Source organism: Prinia subflava, chromosome 1 (assembly GCF_021018805.1).
Source record: "Prinia subflava isolate CZ2003 ecotype Zambia chromosome 1, Cam_Psub_1.2, whole genome shotgun sequence".
Classification (NCBI taxonomy): Eukaryota; Metazoa; Chordata; class Aves; order Passeriformes; family Cisticolidae; genus Prinia; species Prinia subflava.
Genome location: NC_086247.1, coordinates 149,508,057 through 149,531,627, shown reverse-complemented (window position 1 = coordinate 149,531,627; position 23,571 = coordinate 149,508,057). Strand labels below are relative to the sequence as shown.

At 46.5% G+C, this 23,571-nt stretch overlaps 1 protein-coding gene across 2 annotated transcripts in view; it reads right to left on the bottom strand.

Moving 5' to 3' along the window:
- The window catches only part of LOC134560542 (mitogen-activated protein kinase kinase kinase 3-like), a 77,834-nt gene that overhangs the window by 41,036 nt on the left and 13,227 nt on the right, over positions 1-23,571 (bottom strand). For both annotated transcript variants that reach the window (XM_063416656.1, XM_063416666.1), the window contains exons 2-3: positions 14,325-14,404; positions 1,234-1,343 (exon numbers count right to left, since the gene is read on the bottom strand). In XM_063416656.1, coding sequence (XP_063272726.1) covers positions 1,234-1,343; positions 14,325-14,328 — 114 coding nt within the window. In that variant the 5' untranslated portion in view covers positions 14,329-14,404. The remainder of the gene's footprint in view (positions 1-1,233; positions 1,344-14,324; positions 14,405-23,571) is intronic.

Here is a 23,571-nt window from a genome sequence, read left to right as displayed (position 1 = left end):
GGCTGCCCCAGCGGCCACCCAAAGCTGTGCTGGGTTTTCTGCCTCTCCTGCAGCTGCAGGGAGCCAGCCCTGAGCTCCTCTGGTCAGCTCTGTAAACATCTTGGACTCCTTTCAGCATGAGCTGAGCACAAACCCAGTGACTCAGCTTGGACAGCTGCTACCGCCAGGACATGCTTTGACACAAGACGTGCGCACGTGTTTTCGTCTGCATGCGGCCGGGGAGCCCGCGGGGATTTGGGAAGGGATCCTTCCTCTCTGCACCCTGACTCCTCTGTTTGCAGCACAAGTGACATTAAAAAATGCGTGACGACAGTAAATGACAATTTGTTTTCTTCCTTGCTGGGTGTCCAGCGCTTGCAGAGTTGACTGCAAGCTCATTGTAAACCGTAGCCCTAGAGGTGGAATCCCAAGTGGATTTGCTGCCATGCTTCTCCAGCAGCTTCCCAGTTGCCCTCATCTTTTTCTCCCTTTCTTTCCTTGCTATTTTGACAACCAAATTCTTTCCTCACAACTTTCATGTTCGCATATTTGCTCCACACACAAACATTCTATTAAATCCACTTCAGCTATTGTATCGGTGTCAGCAAATAATTTCTGACATTGCTCAAGGGACAATGTTTTTGCTCACCAAAACAACTCTGAATGTGCAACAGGGCCAAAGTGTTTGGGTTTAGGAGCATAAAGATAAACATCAGTAATTCATAATTAAACACTTTATATAAGAATGACATTATTCCTCCCCAAAGAGCCTGGGTGTCTACAGCTCAGAATTGGCAGTCTGTCTTTCAATTATCTGAAGTAAAATGTGCACATAATAAATATTGTATTTCATTAACGCTGTCAATAGAAAACAACTGACTTATCCAAGTCCTGAAGCTGCACAGTCTGAAAAAAGTTCTGCTACTTTCAGAGCTAAACGACAGTGAGAAGTGCCTTGAGGTAGGACTCGATATTTAAACCCAGTTTCAGGCTCAGTTGTTATATTTGTGAATAATTTGGGGCATTACTCTTCTCTGCTCCTCTGTGATGTAGAAAAGAATGTAACTTCCTTTCAGCTCCTCAAAAAAAGGTCATAAATTTCATAACTTGGTAAAATTATGATATTTCTGATGTGCTGAGCACTTGTTAACTTCAGTTCTAACATTTAAACCCTGCTCTGCCAGCATGGCAAGCACCACACCCACCTCTGTGGTCTGCTGGAGTTTGGGGTGGCCTGAAGAAGCAATGCCATACCTGTTTGTTGGAGTGGACACTGTTTTTATTCCTGTTGTTGTCCAGCAGCCCCCCACACTTGCCCAACGCTGCCAAATCCTTCATAATAGAGTTCAGAGCTTCTTCTTCATCTGCAAGAAAAGAAGAGACAACTGAAGCGTGGGAGACAACTCTGCTCTCGGATGTGCAGAGTGAAAATACAGCACTGCAAATATAAACTTTGAACACAAGTGGATCAAAAGACACAATGTCAAGCCTTCCTATTAAGAGAGGCATTCCAAGACCACACCACAGTCTCTCCCAGTCCAGTCTATCTTGAAAATACAAGTTCCTCCATCACTGGTGAGATAGAAAATGAGATCTTGTTGTCCTCATCTGAAAGGGCCTGCAAAAAAGCTGAAGGACTCTTGATAAGGGCATACAGTGATAGGACACAAGAAAATGCCACTAAATTGAAAGAGGGCAGGTTTAGATCAGAGATTAGGAAGAAATTTTCCTCTGTGAGGGTGGTGAGGCCTTGGCACGGCTGCCCAGAGAAGCTGTGGCTGCCCCACCCCAGACAAGGCCAGGTTGGATGTGGCTTGGAGTAACCTGGGCTAGTGAAAGGTGTCCCTGTCTTTCCTCCCTCTTCATTAAAGGTGTTCAAGAGCCACAACTGACTTTTTAAAACCAGAGGAAGTGAGAAACCAGGGGAGAGGGCAAGGTATCCATGAGAAAAGAGAAAAACTCAGCAATGCTGAGTAGAAGACACTGAGAACCCTCATGGGATTTCTGATTTCTGCAATAACAGGAGAACTTTGAGGGACACAGCAGATCTGCAACCCATCTCCTCCTTTTCAGCACTTTGGCAGCTGTGGTTGAGGCCTCTTAAAGCAGCTATGAAGTGTTAAATGCAAAGTACCAACCACAAGAACCATGAACCCTTCAAGACTTCAGGCAGGGCACACTCATCAGGAGGCTGTGAGAACCCACAGCACACTCCAAGCTTGAGATACAGTCAAATGCTGGGCACATGCAGGTATTACTGTAAAAAATACAAATACAGCTACAAATCCTGTCTAAAAATGAGTGTCTCCAGGGACAGAACCACCCCTACACCAGGCCAGCCTGCAGAGTCAACTCAAAGTCCACAAATATGTGAAAAATGACAAAAATCATATGAAATCAGACAGGACTGGACCCAAATACTGAGGATCTCTCCCCAGGAAGGTGCATGTCCTGGATCCTCCTGGTCAGATATAACATCTCCTCTTTCTCTGCTCCTCCTGCTGGGTTCTATGAGCACTGAAGCTATGAAAAAAACCCAGATATGTGAGAAAAAGACTTGTGATGCATGCTCTGCTCCCAAAGTATATTAATGAAATAAGGGGAAAAATTGGGGGAAAATGTTTAAAATCCAGTCTCACATTTCAGAGCTCATAAATGAGCTCCAATGCCTACATCAAACTCTTAGGAAAAAGCCTACATTTTCCTGTAGGCAAAGTGTGTATACATATTTAATATTTAAACATATATCTGTACATCAGTATTAAAAATATAATTGATTAAATAATAAAATTCATACCTAAGTACAATAACATGTAATCCCTTCTGCCTTCCACATTTCCCTATTTACTAAAAGCACAGGTATGTATTTTCCAGAGGGGTGGCAGGGAGCACAGCCTGAAATGCTACAGGAAAAAAAACTTAAGAAAAAGATAATTTTCAGTTCAAGTTCAGGGGAAAAAAAAAATCCAACAACAAAAAAGAAACAAATCAAGAATATCCCCAAAGTCTGGGTTTGGGGTGGGGTTTTTTTGTTGTTGTTGGTTTGTTTTCGTTTTTTTTAAGGACCTCTGTGACACCCATAGTTTTCCACACAGATTTTGTAGTAGGAAAATACCCAATGCAAAAAAAAAAAAGGAAACAAGTTTTTTTCATTTTTTTCTCCTTTTTTTTTTCTTTTGTGGAGGGGAAGGGATGAGCTAAAACAAACCCACAAAAACAAAACCCCCTTACGCCACCCTCCAGGAATTTTCCACCAAAGCTTTAATCTCTACAGTGCCCCTCACTCTTTTTTTTTTTTCCAGCAAATGACAACAAAAATTTCCTGAACTTCCTGACACAAAACACAATCTGTAATGTCATGGGCCAACAGGACCAGCAGGCAGAGACAGAGCCTGGTTTGGGAGCAAAACCACCCAAATTCTCCACCCCTGTCTCACCCCCAAACCTCTCTGGCCATGCCTGGCAACATCTCCCAGGAGAGGAATCTCTGGTTAACTCACCAGTGCCTTGGTTTATATCACATTGTCTTCCTCCTCCTCTGTTTACACATCAATCTTGCCAAAACTTTTGTAACAGACTTCTGAGTCCACCAAACACAGATTTAAAAAATCCTGGTGCTGCAAACCCAGCTCATAAGTCACATTTCTTAGGAAGTCAGGCTAAAAATCTCTGCCAGAAGTGACTTTTTGCATCTCTCCAAATATAGTAATGCAAGGAGAATCCACTCACTTTCAGTGTCTGCCTAAATTCAGCTGGTTTCCAGAAATACCCAACCATCAACTTAATAGGTCTAGAACAAGTGGTGTAAAACTGGGTTCCAGCTGTCCTGACTCAGGTACTGAAGAAAAAAAAAAAACAAAAGAAAGAAAAGCTGTTTCTTGTATTTGACTGTCAAATCAGCATTTTCCCTCCTTTATTTTCTAAAGAACCGATGCAAAAGAGCATTCTGAAAAGCATCTCGGGATTTTTAATTACAAAATATGAGTGCTGATTATCAAAAAACTAAAATCCACATCCATGACATCACTGCCACAAAATAAGAAAATTTCTTCCTATATAAGCAGCAAAGGGTTTTTTCTGTTGCAGGAGGGTGAAAGGTGACTTAAGCACAAGCAGAAATACAGCATTTCCTTAAAGTTATGTATTTCTATACACTTCAGCTTCAGTATTTCTATACACTTCAGTATCCTTCAGCTGCTTTTAGCAGTGTGTTTTTACTCTGAGGGAACTGTGATTTCAGGGAGGCAACAACCAGAGCCTCAACTGTTGAAAACAAACCCCCCACACCAGGCTCTGAAGCAACTCCTGAGCAGCAGCAGGGTTTGCATCAGCGCTTGCAAAAGCGCCACTTCCCCAGGACAGGCACTGATGCTTTCCAGACTGAACCTCCTGCCCATCCTCACTGCTGCTCCTGGGGTCTCCCAGCTGACTCCCAAGAAGGGTGGAGGACTTTGTTCCATGGAAATAGGCGGCCAGCTCAGTCCAAATTCAAACAAGTGCTGAAGCTAACGGGATAATTAAATCCAAATGCCACTCCCGAGCCTTTCCAGCAAAAGGGGCGTCACAGGCTGCTCTCCTTCCCTGTTTGGCTTGGTTTGAGTCGGGAGAGGGGGAAGGATGGAAGGCTCTCCCAGGGACAAAATGCCAGTTGTCAGGAATCCTGTGCCCGAGGGACAGGAAAAATCCTGTTCTCCTGATGCAGCCCTGGCAGGACCCAAATATTCTTCAGCATTAAGGCTGCACAGCAAACACCTCCCCAGGCTCTGCCACGGCTCAGAACAAAACAGCTGCGAGTTGCACAACACCAGTGAGGTATCCCTGGAGCTCGGATGGACTTGGGAGACTCCTGGAAATCCTTGTGCAACGTGAGCAGGTTCCTGCTCCCCAACAACCTCCTGGCCCAGCTCCACTCTGGCATCGCTTTGCACAAATTCACTTAAGGTACTGTGGGCTGACAGGATGAATTGTACAACAAATCCCACTTGATCTCCAACACAACATGTAAACAGGATTATTTCTACCATGGAAGATCAGGGCAGAGAAAAGCTGATTATAGAGACAGCAAAAATGAAACATAAAACTAAATTGTGTTTAGTAGTGTCCCTCTGGCCCCAATGCCTCTTCTTCCATCCTCGGCTTTCAGCTATTTCCCTTAGTAGGAAACTAATTTCTTTCTTCTGTACTTTCCACCAACACACCTAATTTTGGGCTTTTTAAATCAGCTTCCTGTGACAAAGCTTGTTTGATCACACTGCCAGCCCATCCAACTAAGGATCACTTCAACCAAAAAGAATAGATGTTTCAAAAGATATTAATTTCCCAGAGGTTTGGGGGTGGGGGGAAATATCCACAGCCACACAGAAGAGAGGAACTCACAGGAGCAGAAAGCCAAGAGCACTCCCAGAAAGCAATGACCAGTGGAGCTCCAGGAGACAGGGTTTATATTTTCATTAAAATACACTCATCAGTGCTGGCAGGATCCTGTATCAAAACCAGAATGCCTCCTTCTCTCATCAGGTTTTCAGTTCTGCAAGATGTTAAGACTTGCAAGTCCCAGGCACTAGCAGTGTGAATCTGGGGCATTTGGCTAGCTGGCAAAATGACCCAGGGAGTGAAACCAAAAAGGCAGCAGCAGATGACACCTCCCTGCCCTTCAGAGACACATTTCCAGCACTGCTCCTTGGCCTTGACTCCAGCCTGCATGAGGGAGAGAGGAACCTGGACTTTCAGTCTTAGGGCAGCAAGTTCATTGCTCAAAGAGAGAAAAAAAAAATTAAAAAGGGAGAAATAGCCTGAAGGTCAACACAGACCACCCAAAACAATTCAAGAGTCAGGAGAGAAAGCAGATGAAGAGGGGACAAAGGAATAATTTAGCTGCTTTCAGATGGTCTAGACACTGCTGTTATTGTTGGCTTCACTAATAGGTCATTGCTAAGAGGCAGCTCATGGTAGTTCCATGAAGCTGCTTCCATCAACATTGCAAAAAAAAAAAAAAGAAAAGAAAAAAGCCCAAAAAAAGCCAAAAGCCAAAAAAAAAAAAAAAAAAGCAGCAGCTGGATGAAGCCCACAGGAAAGCCTGCAGAAATAAAGCAGAGTCCTGTAAAACATGGTGAGTTCTGATTTGGGCCTCTCTCACACACACACACCAGGCAGAACCAGGGCTAGGAAGAGTGGGGGGAAAGGTCCTGGGCGTTGCAGGAGAGAAGAATATTGTCCTGTGAGTCATTCCTGAGCAGGGCTGGAGCAGGCAGCTCCAGGGCCAGCAAGCACTGGATCCAGAGAAAAACCACAGATGTGACCACTGGTGGTCACTGAAGATCCCACTGTGCTTTTCAGAGCTGTGATGCTGAGGGTGCATTCGCCTGTGTAAACTCCAGCAGCACCCTCCACCTCTCCAGAGGCTGATGCAGCCACTGGGGATGTCCCCAGGCAGAGGGAAGAGCTCTGTGAAAGCTGAGAGGGGATGAAGAGGGGATGGAGAGCCACACAGAAACACTGTCACCATCAGTAAAAGCCCTTTCAATGGGCAACACTTCAAATATATAGTGACAAAAGAACACAAATGGAATAAAACACAGGGAAAGTAAATATGGAGATACATGATGATTACTCTGACAATGCTGAATTTGGTCTGAAGAGACATCAGCCTTTCATTTTTGCTGGGTTTTTTTGTTTGTTTTGTTTTGGGTTTTTTTTTGTGGGGATTTTGTTCATTTTGGGGGTTGTTTTTGTTTTTGTTCTGAAAATACACAATTTATGGATTGACAGGTATACATTTACCACTTACCAAAGGGAACCTAACTGAAAGACAAAACTCACTCCCCTGGCATCACTCAGTTCCTGCAAAGGGCAGCCCCTGTGCTGGTGGAATTTCAGCCACACTATCAGAACAGGGAGATGAGTGGGGTTTATGTCTCGTTTGATGGACAGAATATCTGAGACAGACAAAAGCCTTGCTGAAGACCACACGAGTCTGCAGCCAGAGCTAAACACATTAAAGGAGCTTAAATCCAGAGAGGGCTTAACTTGATGTGGCCTTCCTGGCTGTATACAAAGGGCAAAGCAATTCATTCAGCAGCCTCCACATCCCAAGCCTGACCTGGAATCACACAAAGCAGCCTCTTCAGAAAGCCTTAGCTGGAAGAGCTCATGCACTTACTCCAGTAACCCCTCTTTGCAACAAATATCTCAATTCCAGTTTGAGAATACAGCTTGCTTTGTATTCTAGTCCTTAGATTTTGGTACCCCTGTATCTTAGAGACCCCTCTGTTAACAGACACTCCCCATCTTCTCCAGGTACTCACAGACTGTGATTTCATCTCCTTTTAACCCTTCTTCATTTAAATAAATGGAAATACACAGCTTCTGCCACTGGAGTGATACTTCATTCATTTCTGCAGCTCTTTCCAATGCCCTTCTTTTTTTTTTTTAAATCAAGAGGAAAGATCAAAGCAGCACATAACGTTCAGAAGGTGCCAAAGCACCTTTTCATGTCTGTTTGCTGTGTGAGCAGGGGGAAACAGCAGACTTGGCCCACATGTTCCAGTGGAAGTGCACATCTATCAGAGCAGCAGCTGCCCACTGCCTTCCCACAAGGGCAGTGCCAGGGAACAGGACAGCCCTCACCACGAGAGAGAATGTGCCAGAGAACTTGGCTTGTGAAGATAAATGCTGCCTTTCCTCCAAAAGCCAGAGGGGGAAAAGGTTGAAGAGAAAAAAAAGGTTGGAGAAAAAGGGGTTGGAGAAAAGAAAAGCCCTGACCTGGGGTTTCCTCAGTGCCTGCAAACACCATGAGCAGGCAGGCACAGCCACCACGACACGAAGGAACTGCACGAGGACATGGTGATGATCAAAGCAGGAAAAGGACAAGTTTATTCACAGAACTCAATTTTATACATTTCCAAAGGTGCCTGTGGATTGGAGGATGGAATCCCACCTCAAACCACATTGGTCAAGGCAACCATCAATCAACTTTCTCCTACCTAAAAATATGTAAACAATGAGGGACAGTTAGCAAGACAAAGCTATTGTTTATAGTAGAAAGTGTGAGAAAGTAAGAATTCTGACTCCAGTATGAAAGGCAAATCAGAAGGCTTGGAAAAGTCTTCAAAAACAGGGCGACACCACCAGCACTCAGGCCATGCACAAGACACAGGGGCCAAGGTACCAAGGCAGCACAGACCTGATGATCTTAAGGGTCTTCTCTAAACTCAGTGATTCTGACTCTTAACAGAAGGGATCAATCAAGTGAAGACCATCACTGACTGTCCCAGTCAATACTAGGGAGGAGCCCAGTGAGCAGTGGTTCAAAAGTCTGAATTGGACTGTGACAAAAGCACCCAAGCAAGCAAAGAAGGGGCCCAGACACCCTGACAGGCACTACAAATACAGTTGAGCAATTCCTTGGAAGGGCTGTCTGTGAATGATCTGTGGCAAGCAGAGTGCTGCCTGCACCCACCTAGTGAGATCCAGACAAACCTCCCCAGAAATCCAACCCACATGCAACAAAGCACTTTGCCACATGCTGGAGCCGTGTCCAGAGTCTGATAAAGAGAAAAATTATCCAATTCCCCTCCTCCAGAGCAGACTGCAGTGCAGCAGACACACCAGTGGAGCACGTTCCTTTTGCAAGTCAGCAGCAGCTGGATCCTGCTGCCCTTCTCCCTCCTGCAACCCCACCCAAGGGATGCCAAGGTCACCCCTGTGCAGGACTCAGGGGCAGGGCACAGCCCAGCAGGTCGAGCAGAGCAATTATACAGGAGGAAGTGAGGAAAGACCCTCCTAGTATGCTGGACTTCTTGGCAGGAGTTTGCTCACTGATGTCTTGAGCTCGGGACACACAAACCCACACAGGAAACCAGTGCTGTGATGGATTCTCCTAAGCACATTTCTTCTTTTCAGAGAATTATGATGCTAAAGGGTGCACACCAGGAGGAGATTATTAGCCCTCCACCTACCAAATCGATGCTCAGCTCTTGCTCTCCATAAATGACATCAGTTTGGATGTTTAACTTCACTTCTACAGCACAATCAGTAACTGCTTTATGAAAAGAAACAGAACCAAACCCATCAGAGGCTTTTGACAGCTACAGATGTCCATCACAGCAAGTGCCCAAGAGAACATGTGTGGATTTAGGGCTCAGTTACACTATCCCCTTTTCTTGGGGGCAAAGCTGAGTTCCTGCCTCCTCCTATTCCCCCTCCACCCCGTGCTACCCTCAGGTGATCCATACAGCTATTGGAAAAATTGCATCACTGAACTGGAGACTGTGCCTAGATCAAAACCAACCCTTCCTTTTACATCCCCTGCAAAATGGTAGAGACATCAGAGCTCAGGAATGGGCTTGGAGGGGAAGGCAAGGAGCTGTTTTTAAAAAGCCAAATCAGTTACTTTTAAAATGATAAAAGTCCCCAAAATACTCATCACACACACAAGTAAACATCCCCAGTGTAATACGGACATGTTAAGACTCCAATTAATTAATGAGAGCATTGAGAAAATAACAAAAGACACTAACCTGGCACATAAATGCATGGATTATGGCAGAACCCATTTGAGAGCCAGGGTGAGATCATGAAGAACTTCAACTGCCCTCTGAATTTCCCCAGGAAAAACCAAAAGCAAAGGCAAAGCTGCTGGGACTGCACCTCAGTTTAGGAGAGGTGAGAGCGATGCCCTTGAAACCTTGAGTGATCAGTGCCTTGCAAACACCAAACCCAAAGCATTTGGGACAGCAAGTTCTGTCACATGTAAAAGTTTCAGTGGCTGGGCCACAAATGGTACAAGAAATTTCTCCTGGTGAGCTGCGAAGCGCCGTGGCACGATGCCCTCCATGGCACAACGCTCCCTCGCCTCGGTGGCTTAACCAGGGACTTTTGTAATGGAAAAGGACTTGGGATCCAAAGGTGTTTGGCTCAGCTCAGCGGGGAGGGAAAGCAAGGTTAGGGCTGTGGTTCACCACAAGCCTCCACTCCCAAAATAGCCGTCCCTGACAGTGCCGTAAAATTCCACGGACCCGAGGCGCTGGCAGAGCTTTGCCAGGCTCTGCTCCCCTCCACAGCCCCATCCCTGGGCATTCTTCTCACCACAAGTCCCCCATACATCCCCACACGCTTGGAGGGTGGCAGAGCCCAGCTAAGAAGGCAGTGTTGCCCCAGTACAGCCCATCCTGACAGTCCTTCTCCTTCCTTCTCTCTGCTCCCCACCTCCAGCAGCTCAGGAGCTCAACCTGTGGAGGTGCAGGCACCTCACAGCCCTCACTGCTTCTGGGCTAATGGGGCAAATGTCTGGGTTGAAATTGGGCATTTGGTGGGGGGAGGATTTGCTGAAGAGGGCAGAGTTTGGGGAAACTGCTGCTTGCATCCAGGCAGTGACTGGGATGCTGGAACAGGAGACAGCACCTTTGAGCCCAGCCATAAACCTAACACTGCTCGTGGCAAACCCCTTGTTTCTCTGCTTTTGGGAATTAAAGCTAGTCTAGGAGAGCTGCAAGCAGGGGCTAGACCCTTAAAAAGCAAAACTAACCACATTTAAGAAAATTTTTGCATTCCTATAGCTCTGCTACTCCTCACCACTTCAAAGGTACCAGGTTTCTCATCCCACAAGAAACTTTCACAACTTTTTTTGCTAATTCTGCCCTTTGCTCCACAAACACTAATTTTCCTCTAATGGATTAACATAATTGAATTAAACTTGGGCCAATTATTCCAGCAGTTTCCCTGCTAAGCTTAAAATTTGCTCCTTCTGAAGAAGGGCTTATGTGCCTAAAAGGCAGCCTGGTTTTTTCCACCTCTATCATTTGGTCTAATAAAAGATAATACCTCTCCCCACAACCTGTACCTCTCTCTTGAGCACACTTGAAAGAAGAAAAATGTTTACCCAGCAAAGAAATGTAACTGGCAAGTTATTTCCCCTGACTGACTCCAATACCTTTGAAAGTTATTTGAGGGATCATAAAGAACTCGTTCTCCCTCCCAGCCCAGCGACTTCCAGCACTCAAAGCCTCAGCCCAGAGCCCATGAACTCCTAACCTGTTGCTGCAGCAATGGCTGCAACATCCCAGATGTGATGCAAGTCCAACCCCACATTCCCCAGGTGCCCAGAACACCCAAAATTTGAGCCCTGGGTACAAAAGGTGCAGTGCCATGAAAGGGAGGAGGAGACCATGGGCACCTTTTAACTCAGACACCTCTCAAAAATAATAAACCTCAGCTTGTACAAAGTCTGATGGGTCTTATAAAGTGCTGCAATTCAACATGAATTAACTTTTCCCTAATAGCTCTCCGCACACAAAAGAAAGTTAAGAGCAATAAGGAAGTGAAGAGTGAAAGCATTGCCTACTGTGGAATGAGGAAAACACAACATGGGAGGGCTGAGACATCCATGGGATGGATCTGTTCTGCCCCCACCAGCCCCAGCAGTTCTCTCTGTTTCAGCAGCCCCCAAAAAACCCAAGGAACTGGGCTGGATGGCCATGGCTGTTCAAACCAGCCTTCAGCAAGCTGCTGTGCCTGCTGCCAGCCCAGCCTGCAATCACACACTCTGTCAATACCATGAACAAGATCATTCACTCCCACACCTCAGCTGACCTTTCTGCTGAAGCAAAAGTCACTCTCGCTCCAGCAAGGTGCTAAAAACCTAAACCTTTGAGTTGTGTGGATGTACACTGAGCAGAACAGATCAGTCTTCCTGGAGTTTTTATCATCAGAAACATACATGCAGGCACACAGCATTTCATAACCACAATTAAGAATACTTAAATTATTTTCAAAACAAAAAGAAAAAAAGTTAAGCATCAAATAAGGTGGTGCTTTTTGTACCAACTTCTACGGGTTTTTTTAACATTACTTTTAGTGTAATGTCATGTTTAAACAGCAAGTTTTAATACTTATTGGGCAGAGTTTTTCCACTGTGTTGCACTGAAGATACAGACACCTTTAAAAGTGTCACAAGCACTCATTTGATCAAGCTACAAAGAGTCTTGGACTCGTGAGGAGAGGTTGCAGATGGAAATGGAGTGCAAGATGAATAAAAAGACTCAGTGCCAAGGACTTAGGCTGGTCCCAAGCTGCACATGCAGAGATCCTGCACCAGCCTCGGGACAGCCCGGCTGCACAGGGCTGGCCCCAGCACTGCAGGACACTGAGACGCCACAAGTCCCCACTTCCCGTCTTGTGGTGTCCATGCAAGGTCATGCAGCTTCCCTAGAACGTGTCTAGGAGTGAGCAGTCCTGTGCTGAACACTGAGACACTGAGCAGACTATAAATAGGATCCTGGAAAAAATAAAATTAAAAAAAAAACCAAGGTAGACCTGGAACAGGCTGTCAGAGATCACCTCATCTGACACATCTCCTCTGTGGTCTTTTCCAGAAGGAAATCAATGATGTGACTGAAAATTCCCTGCACTTCCCTTGAAAATGTTCCCTCATCTCAATGCATGGAGTCAACAAACATGTATAAAAGGCAGAGGGAGAGAAGTGAAACTAATAAACCCTCAAAATTCAGCCCCAACTCCTGTGCATCAGCAAAGCTATTGCAGCAATTCTTTAACTGACAGGCACCACTCAGTGACACTGGTGGGGACAGAGCACTCCAACCATCTCACCCTGACAGTGCAGCCACAGACCAGGCTCAGGATGATCCCAGCTGGACACATCCTGGCAGATCCAACCCACCCAGGTGAACTCCAAACCTGCACCAGACTCCTGGGGATTCAGCTCCCATCCCAAAAAACAGCCACAGTGACTCACCTCACTACAGAATTCCCACAATTAATGCTGTCCCAATGCACCCATATTACATTTGCAGCTGGCAGGATGAAGGCACCTTGAGCAGGTTTATCAACCACTCTCTGTACCAGAAATCACCAAACAGACAAATCTCCTGAGAACTGGGTTGGAGCCAGCAACTCCTTCCCTGCTCAGGGCAAGTCTGAGCTTTCCTTGGTAAAATAACCCACATTGCCTTGACAAAGCAGTGGCTTTTCCTTTCAAAGTGAAAATGTTTCTAAAAAATTTTGGGGTTAGTCACCAGGGATTTTAAACTGAAATTTGTCATTCTTTATATTGAAGAAGCAGATCTGGACTTTCTCTTCCCTTCCCTTTTTGTTTTTTTTTTTTTTTAACCTAGCTTTAATTTAGTTCTCTTCCCACAAGATCTCTCTTCTAGTTAACAGAGAAAGAGCAAAAACAACACATAAAGCCAGGATGGGGAAAATACCACTCTTCTCCTTTCTCCACAGCGGAGAATAAACACTTAAGGTGTGGCAGTGGCTTCATACTTTTCATTTTCCAAATTCAAACCACTAACAAACTCTGAATCACATTTCTGCAAGGCTTTTTATGAGGGTAGTCAGTGACAGGGCAATGGGGGATGGCTTCAAACTGACAGAGAGAAGATTTACATCAGATATTAGGAGGAAATTCTCCTCTGTGAGGGTGGGCAGGCCCTGCACAGGGTGCCCAGAGAAGCTGTGGCTGCCCCTGGATCCCTGGCAGTGCCCAAGGCCAGGTTGGACAGGGCTGGGAGCAACCTGGGATAGTGGAAGGTGTCTCATTCCAGAGGGTTGGAATGAGATGAAATTTTAGGTCCCTTCCAGCCCAAATCATTCTGTGATTGTGTGATTCTACACAAGAATCTTGTTTGCAAGAACAAACGCTAAAATTACTGGTATTCATACACATCTCTCTCTTTTTTTTCTTCTTTAAAGCATCATTTCAGCCATCCCAGAAAAGTTTTGGGTGAACTTGTGCAAATGCTGCAAATGTGAAGTGCTGAGCTTCACCAGGACTCCTCCAAGATCCCTTCTCCTTTCCTGGGTCACCAGGTCAGGAAGCCACTTCCAAGTGGTCCCAAGTCCTGACATAATGAATTTTCTTTACGAGAAAGTTCTTATCTATGGAGATAAGATTGAAATCATTATGTACCTCCAGAATTATAAATAATTCCCACTTAGTAATGTTCGCCTCAGCACCACGGGGCATCTGATACACAACTAATCCAGAAGAGGGAGAAAGTGGAAGTAATCCGGGTCACCAATTAGAAAAGCAATATATTCAACGTTTGTTTGAAACAGAAAATTCCTTGGGAGAAGATCTACAGGGAATGCAGATGCTCTGTTGAGAAATACAAGGCACACTTGGGAAGAGACTCCACCTAGAACATGACCCATCAGATCACACTCAGAATAAGAAGAAAATTTGTCTAAAAATGCTAAATATAAATTAGAAAGCAATGTAATAGAGCATCTCAGCAATGTCCCCCAGTCTGTTGCAATGCTTGGTAATCCCAACCAAAATAACAGGCTGCAGAAAATTAATTGCTCCAGGGGAATCCAGTTCTTACCCATCTTTCCATCTACATCAGGCCTCCATTCCAGCAGTCCCAGACTCTCGTGCCTTATCCTCCTCTCTCAAGCATCCACCCTGTAACAAACACACAGAGGTTACAGATTAATTTTGACATGAAACAGGGTCATGGGACCACTTTTGCCAAAGCCTCTCCCCACCACCACCTGGGAAGGAGGAAAGAGGAGAACCTTTAGTTGGGAATGGAGATCAGGAGTCTGCCTTGCTCTGCACACACCAAAGATAACACACCACAAACCTGGGACCTTAATGGTTTTAAAGTCTTGGAGTAAACAATTTGTACTTCTTTAGGAGCTGGACATTTTAATTACATGGTATTTTTAATGTGTTTTTATATGATTAATGTAACCATAAGGCAATCCCATCTTTAACACTTCACATTCCACAGCATCTCTGTGGGATAACACTCACTCAGGGAACAGACTGACAGCAGGACATGGAAAAGCAGCCCTGAATCAAAGCAGAAACCTAAATTTAGTCCTTCCAAATGGCAGCCAAGGTTCTCCAAGGCTGGAGCAGCTTCCCTGTGATGCATGGGAAACCAGCTGAGTGCAGGCAGCTCCAGCAGCAGTGACTGCCCCGTACATCCCTCATGGGAGGTGTGTCCCCAGGAGCCCTCCCAGAGTTTCTGCCTTCAATCTGCCCCCAACACCAGCACACAACTGGGCTCAGTGACTTGCAATCCTGGCATTGAGTCAAACTCCTGCACACAGTAAGGCTTTTTGGGGTTTTTTGGCCACCAAGAAACTAAAGCAGGCCTGAGCCTGCTGGAGCCTGTCCTGCTCACTAATGAGAAGCCTCATTTTAGACTGAACAAAGACAAAATCCACCTAAAAATGGGCACCTTTGAAAGGACACTGTGCTAGAAGACAACATCAAATTCCACTTTAGCTGCCTGATAAGCCCTCAGGTTTTTTGGTCATAAACCTGTGTGACAGCACAAGAAAAGGGAGAAACACCTCAAGAACCTGATCAGACTTGCACAGGAGTGAGACATTCCTGTCCTGCAGTCACTGCAGGCTGCCCTGAAGCCAATGAGAGCCACATGCTCCAGGACACTGACGTGAATCTTGGAGTGTTAAATATTGGTCAGAAATGGTAGGAAAAGGCACCTTGAAAACCTCCTGGCTTGGTCAAATCGATTCAAACACAGCAAAAAATCTGAAGAGAACCAGGAATGGTCCCAAGCATGGATTAAAATTATTTTCTGCGGCTCTGGTGCCTCAGTGCTGGAGAGCAGAGGGATATTTATCCAACCTATTTTGAGAGAGACCAGCAGGAAGGGGAGGTGATAAGAGAGCAGAGACACCCATGTGTCCCCAAGAGAGCTGCTCCTTCTGCTGCTGCAGCTTTCTCCAAGGACAGCACCCCTCAGCCTGAGAGCCCAGGGCCACCAGGGACTCTGCTCTGCCCACTTAAAAAACCAAGGAGGAGGCAAGGAAGTAACCAAACAGCTTGAATGGTTAAAAACCAATACCTTGAGAAGGAACTGGTCAGTCTGTGCAATGCTGAAATCAAGAGGGAGCAGAAAACTGACAAGAAAGAGAGGTAAAAATTCCATCTGATTATAACAAGAGCAGGAAACAGCCCAAACCTTCACTTTTGCTTTCAAAAGTGCTGTGACACTTCCAGGAATTAAGATGAGTTTGCACAGAGGGCCACAGTCTGGATTAACTGCAAATTCCTGGGACAGCCCAGGTTAACTCTCCTATCAGAGTAATAAATTTTTCTAATGTCCTTCTGGAGACCTTCCAGACCTTTCCAAACCATATCTAGTCACAAAAACAAGCACCTACAGGAACTGTGCAAATGAGCCCTGGAAAAAGCAGGTGACCTTCCCACCAGCAGAGCCCTCCCCTGTGCTGTTCTCCATCACCTCTGCCACAGCAAAGCCCTGAGACCCCACTGCCCAGCCCTGAGCAAACCAGCCCCTGCACACAGGAAATCTCCACGGAGACACAAGAGAAAGAAGGGGTTTCTGTTTCAGCAAATCTCTTCAGTCCTCAGGACAGGCAGCCTTCAAGCTGGACTGCAAATACTGGCGATTTCCGTGGCTTCCCAAAAATACATACCAGCAGCTTCCTGTTACAGAAGGACAAATTCCTGTTTCTAGTACAAATTCTGTCCTATTATTATTATGTCCCTCAAAAAAACAGGGAGGAGGAAAAAATAAGAGTTTAAAAAAAAAAAAAGGGTAAAACCTTTGCCTATAGATGCTGTTCCAAGCAGCTTCTCCTCCCTGATCAGTGCTGGCAGTTTGAGACACAAAACCAGTGAGCATCTGAAACTGGGCTCCCACAGAACTCTGTAAATCTATTTGTAATCTCCCCTGTAAGCACCTGCCAAGCAGTGAGAGCTCAGCAAGGTGTTGGCCCCAGGGATGCTGGGGCAATGCACTCCAGGCTTGTGCTGTGCATGCAAGAGACTCTGTCTGCTCAGGGAACTGCTGGAAGGTTCTTGACCTGCAGGAAAGCCCAGTACAGATGCTCTCATCTAGGGGAAAAGCAGTTTTGATTTGCCTGAGCTGAACTGTGCAAAGTGGCTCAACTTTGTTACAGCTCCATGAGAGCAGGGTATGAGTATCTAGGTGAGAGATGGATGCAAGGTTATTAATCCACTTGGAAAATTTATCCCTTTTCTTCCCATAGTCATGGTTGGGAAGGGATTAAGCAAGACTGAGCTCAAGGGAGACAACAGTTCAGCTATGACATGTCTGTGCATCCATGACTCCTGCCCCTGGGGATCCAAGTTACAGAGAGCAAAGCAGGGGAGGAGAGGATGGAGAAGTGTGGTTCTCTCCTGGCTGTAAGTGAAGACCAAAAGTTATCAGATTTACTGTGAGGAATTACACAGGGTGAAGGTTAGGAAAGCAGGAAGAGTGCAGTCCAGCACTGAGAGCTGGAGTCACCTGCAGTCTACACTGATATATGGGATTTACAGTATCACCTACCCCAAAAAGGGCTGTTCTTACCCCGCAGAGGCTCAGCACCCACCACAAAACATGGACTTCAAGTCAGCATGTCTTGCCACCACTGCAGCACAAGCAAGCAGCATCTCCCTCTGCAGTTTATCACCCCCAGGCTTCCAGGGAAAGCAGCACCCACTTACTCCTGCCCAAGCACCACTTGGCACTTTTGCTTGAAGGAGCAAGGACATACCACCAAAAAAAAAACCAAAAAAACAAAAAACCAAAAAAAAAAAAAAAAAACCAAAAAAAAAAATATATATATATGCCACAGTTGCCCCTGAAATAGGGCTCGGCTGGAAAGCTACTCAAACTAGCATTGCTAAAATTGGGACTTTCCTTGTTTTTTCAAGCAGCAGGGAACATGTTGGGCTCAGAGAGTTTAACAAGCAAGAGTCAAGCGGAAAAAATCTCTCCTTTTTAAGAGCTGACCACATTAACTTTCAGCAAGTTTCCGGGAGTCCTGCCAGAGCGCTGGAGTTTTGTATACTACGGAACTGTTAAAAATATTATTGTAAATGTTATTTTCAAAAAGCTTCAGAGGCCAGCGCTGGGGTAGTGTTAAAAACAACAGCAAAGCAAACGAGATTGTGTTAATGGTGAGAACACAAATGCATGTGTGCTGATAGCCCAGGCAGCCTGCAGGCTTGGCAAAGAGGGATTCAAAGGCAAAGGGAGAGCAGCTGGAATATTACAGGTTTTCTCTGATCATCCCAACCTCATCCTTACAGTTTTCTCTAGACACTACAAAACATTCAACCTGCTGTACTTAGAACTGCCCTGGAACTTGGAGCCATATTCTGGGACACACAAAAGAACAGCTAAATTTTGGTGCTGCTTCAGACACATAAGACCCTGCCCTCATGGCATTTTCCACCCAGGTTATAACAAAACATACACCATGCAAGGGAAATTAAAAAAAAATAGCAATTTAAGACTCTGCATCTTTGTAGATGTAGCACTTAGGGACATGGTATAGTCATGGCAGTTCTGGGTTAATGGTTGGACTCTGTGATGTTAAAAGCTCTTTTCCAGCCTAAATGATTCTGATTCCATGTTTATGAGCATGCAGCTGGGATGGACTTTCTGCAGATATGTGTGTAACCAGGCCAGGTCTGCAGGTGTATCTCCCCAGAGAGCTCAAGGGACAAGGTTCATGAGCCAAGAGGAGGAGAATAAAACCTCCCCTGACCAGGCTGCTTAGCTGGGAGTGACATGCACAGAGCAGCACAGCTCATGGAAGGAGCCAGCCGTGCCCTGGGAACTACAGCCCATGAAAACCAGCAAGCAATTCTCTATCAGTGCCCATCAGCTGAGGCTTCTTCTCCCCAGTTTTGGGCATGACACTCCAAAACTGCTTCAGAATCTTTCTCATAACACCTGTTGCTGGGAGAAGAGCTCTGTGCTTAAAAGCCATCGTGCTCAGTGGAGGATTCCTCCAGTCAGTGACCCAGCCAGGGCAGCTGCACTTGACAGCTGCTTCTGGAGAAAAATCTGAGCCATCCTGTTCGTTCTAGCATGATGTGTGCTGAGAATAAGAGGTTTAGAACCTGCCTCAGTCCTGCTGTTAATATCCATGACAGCCCTTTGAAGAAGCCATTGAGATCTTAAAACAAATCCTCTTCTCAGAAATTACTTTATAAATGAAATGTTCCAGACAGCGTGCGCCAGTGAGTTATCACAGAGTGGTTTGAGTAGGAAAGGATCTCAAAGATCTTCTAGTTCCAATCCCCTGCCATGGGCAGGGACACCCTTCCACTGTCCCAGGCTGCTCCAAGCCCTGTCCAACCTGGCCTTGGACACTTCCAGGGATCCAGGGGGAGCCACAGCTTCCCCAGGCACCCTGTGCCAGAGCCTCTCCATCCTCACAGGAAAGAATTTCTTCATAATATCCAATCTAAATCTCTTCTCCTTCAGTTTAAGACCATTCCCAGGCCTCTTGGGACCTTGTCCTATTACACTATGTCCATGTAAGAAGCCCCTCTTCAGCTCTCTTGTAGCCCCTTTAGGTACTGGTATTTTCCTCAGTCCCTCTTCTTGCTTTGCAGTAATACTCCTTTTTCTAAAGTCAGTGCCATAATCAGTAATGTACACTGGCATATGAAACAGCTTCATTTTTCCATACAGATATCAAGCTTCTGCAACAATAAAGCAAAGAAGCAAATCAAAAAGATTAGAAGGACTCTTCTATCAGCAGAGGTCAGACAACACAGCCCCATCAGGTCAGAGTTAATCTATTTTACATGTAACAGACAGAACAAGCAGAGCAAATATCCAGAGGACACACATGTTCCCCACCTGTTTGGGTTTTTATTTCTATCAGGGTCTGCACAGCACAGAACTCACAGTTTTTACAGAGGAACCACCTCCCCCAGCAGCTGGTGGAGATGAAGCAATTTGCAGACACCCTGATTACACCCCAAAGCTCACCTCAGTCCCAATGAGCCTAAATCCAAATTTTCAAATCAGACACTGAAGTGACCAAGTCTAAAAGATCCTCATCTCCTGCAAGCCTGAACATTCACCTCCCCAGATGAACCTGAGCCAGGATTATTTACACACAACAGCCCTGCCTGTGAGGATGAAGATCTGCAGCTAGGGGAGAGCACTGTCCTGCATCATTTTCCTTTTCACAGGGCAAAATCCTGTCCTCAGGTAGTTCTCTGTGCACTTATGAAACAGAGGGAAACCCTGATGCCAGTTACACCTACAGAAACCCTCTGATTCCAGTGAGCATTCCCCTCCAAGTGAACACAGCAAAGGGAAGGTATTTCTACATATAATATAAAAACCAATGCAGAAGAATGTTGTCATTTCTTCCTCCTGAAGGTTTTTACTGCCTTATTTTTGTCTTTCTCCTCAAATGACCAAAGGTTTTGTGGGAGGGAAATTAAATCAAAACTGTGTATCTGGAAAAGTCAAGCTTCATGCCTCTTTCTTCCATGTTTCTGGGAAAAACAGGAAGGAGAAAGAGCAGAAACCAAAAAGGAGGAATAAACAGTAAAACCTTCAGGTGAAATAAGCCATCAGAAAAGTGTTTGCCTCAGAAAAAAAATCTTTCCAGAGAAAAACAATTGGGAGAAAATCATCTGATACCAGAAACAAAGAGTCTCCATGAATGAAGCTTTACACCAGAGCTGCAAAGCCCACGTTGTGCCAAGGAGAACCTGGGCTGGGAGGTGGAATCTACACCAGACTGCCCAGTTCACCACGAGGATAACAACAGGCAGAAACCAACCCTGCCTCTGTAGCTTCAACGTCTAAGAGCATCAAATGCATAACCAACCTTAATGGCTGATCCAACATGCTCCAGCAGGGATTTTAACACTAAGGGACCAAGCTCTGGCCTGGGAAGGAGGGAGATCCATCCCATGCCTTGGCATGGCATCGTGGCAGGGTCAGGGCTTTGAGCCACTGTGCCAACTTCCACTCTCACCCCACCTCGTCTCTGACACACTTTCTCTCCCCACTGCCATATCCCCTGAGAGCACAGAGGGTGACACCCCTGAGCATGCCAGGAGCCATCCCACCAGCCCCTGTAAGGCAGCCTGTACCCCCAGCCTGCCAGGATCGATAGTCCCTGGCAGCCATCCCCCTGCACAGCTTCCTCTTTAACGAGCCACAGCCTCACCCCCGCAGCCTGCCTGGCTTCTATTGATCCAGCCAGACTTTCTCATCGACTGCCAAGCCCAGGGCTCAGCACTAATTGACCACCCTCTGCTCTCTCAGCAGCCTCCTGGATGATTTGCTCCCCCTCTGTGGGCAAGCAGCACAACCTCCCCAGCACATGGGGAGAGCAGGGCTCCACAGCCACCGCAGAGTCTGACAGGTCCTTTCCTTGCTCGTGCCACTTCTGCCACGCAAGTCTGGATTGAGATTTGTCCAGTGGGAGAAGGCAGAGCTCAGCAAGTGCTCAGTGGCAAGCAAAGATGAAAAGCCAGCTGTGGTTTTGGGCAGAAGGACCAGGGTTCTGCACAGCCCCAGGAGTGTGCACCCTCCACGTGCTGCTGGCTCGTGCCTGCTGTCAGCAGGGTGGTGATGGGGTTATGAAACAAGAATGGGGTTACAAAACAAGAATGTGGGGCAGCCTGCACAGAGGCTTTGTTCTCCTCGTCCTCTGGACTCGCAGCATCACATGAACTCAAGTGCACTTGCCTTCATGGTAAAAAATGAGCCAGCAACAGTGCAGGACCCAGACTGAGCACCCAGCCACGCGCTCACAGAGCCCTGCAGCCCGCACAGCGCACCCATGACCCAAAACTCAGAGCACTCAGGGCCTCCCAGGTCTGCCCTGCCTCTGCTGCCAGCCCTTCCCACCCAGTTTGCACAAAGCTGTGGTTCTGCAGAGCCTGAGCACAGCCTGTTGCTTGCTGCAGTGCACACAAGGCAGCTGCTTTTCCAGAAGAGTTGCCCAAGCTGTGCCATCACCCAAGAGCGACGTGCTCTGCCAGTGCAAGGCAGCAGCTTCCTGCTGCTGTGCTCACTCTATTCCCCAAGCCCAGCAGAGGGAAGAAAAGATGATGACACCGAGGAAAAGGAACATCTTGCCTCTAAACCCAGCTCAGGGCATTGCAGAACTTGAGACCGAGAGCATGACAGCTCACCAAGACCAAGAGCAGTCTGCAGGGGAGGCAGTGGGATGAGTAATTTCCTCTCCTACGATGTCCAGCCTGGTATGGAGCAATGGAAAGTCACTGTGGGCATTTCGTCCAGCTCAGAGAAAGTCTGACCTGGAGACTTTCAGAAAAGCCCATCACCCTTGAGAGACCATGGAGCAGCTTTGCACCCTCAAGACAGCTGTACAACACCTCTGAACTGGCAGAGCAGCTGCTCAGCTGCTCCGAAATCAGGTCACTTATTAGGCACAGTGGGGAAGCAGTCAACTACTTTTAGAAGAAAGCTCTGGAGAAATACAGTTCAGCTCAATATTGATTCCCACGGCTCCGTTACAGACAGACAGAATTAATTTCCAGGATGGAAAGAAACATACGCCTGCATATCAAAACAAAATACAGGAGCCTTTCCAGTCCTCCGGCTGCATTTCAATGGAAACCAGAAGGCTGTCATGATAGAAAGATTTAGTTTTCTAATTAATCCTCCCTGCTGAGAGTTTAATGCCGCTAATTGACGAGGAGAGGTGGTGTCCAGACAGGGCTCGCAATTCCTTTTTACATCTTTAGGCCAAGTTCTCTCTAAATTAAATAATAATAAGGCAGATTTGCTCCCTGCATGCATTGTGCCCTGCTCCAGCTCCCTCCTCCCTGGAAGATGTCTGGTGGAGGGAAGGGAGGCGAAGCCCATGTCAGAGACCTTTACAAGTGTTGGAAGTTTTCCCAGAAAACGTCATCTGTGATAATGTCACTTCCACAGGACAAGCCAAGAGAAAGACCAGTGGTGCCAGGGACACTGCCTGTACCATGAAACACCCTCCATGGATCTGGGAGAGCTTCTCCCCATGCAACAGAGCAATTGCTTGGCCAAGAGGTGTCCCCTAACACTTCCAAAAGCCACACAGAATGTACCATGGTGTCAGGAAATGGATCATCAGACCCTGCAGAAGAGCCTCTGGGGCCCAACCAAGTGCCACCACCAGCAAAAAGATGTCACTGGTGCAGAGGAAGGTTGGCTGCTCACCTGCACCACAGAATGGTTCTCACCCTTAACCCGAAATATTGATCTCACACTGGTGTTGACCAGGAGACACCTCTGGAGACAGCAAAGTGAGTCTAAGTGCAAAACCCAACACGGTCTCAGTAGGAAAAGGCGGTTCATCACATGCCTGGATAGGAAATTCCTGCTCCCATTCCCTAGGAGAGCACATGCTCTAGTTCTTCCCTGATCTAGCTAAGGACAGAATTTGTCCCCTTACCCTCAACCCTTGGCGATTTCAACCCGAGTGCTCTGAGCTACAACTGGGGAACGCGAAATAAAAACCAACCCACGTGCACCGTGCTGTGGTTACTAAGCAGTAACAAACCAAGCAGTGCTGATGGTCCCCAGGCTCTGGCCTGAGGCTGCAGCACTGCTGTGTTTGTCATGGCAATAGCATTTCCACCTGCACCTCTCTGACATCTCCTCTGGGAGCCTTCGCACACCGCTGCAGCTCAGGGCCAGCAGAGCCCAGGCCAGCTGTGCAGAGCTCCAGCTGGCTGACCTCTCCTTTCCAAGAGGCTTCTATTTTTCCCCTCCCCTATTATTATTAGTTTTCAAGCCACCTACTCCATCATACATATAGAGTAAAATTAGCTTATTCCTAGAA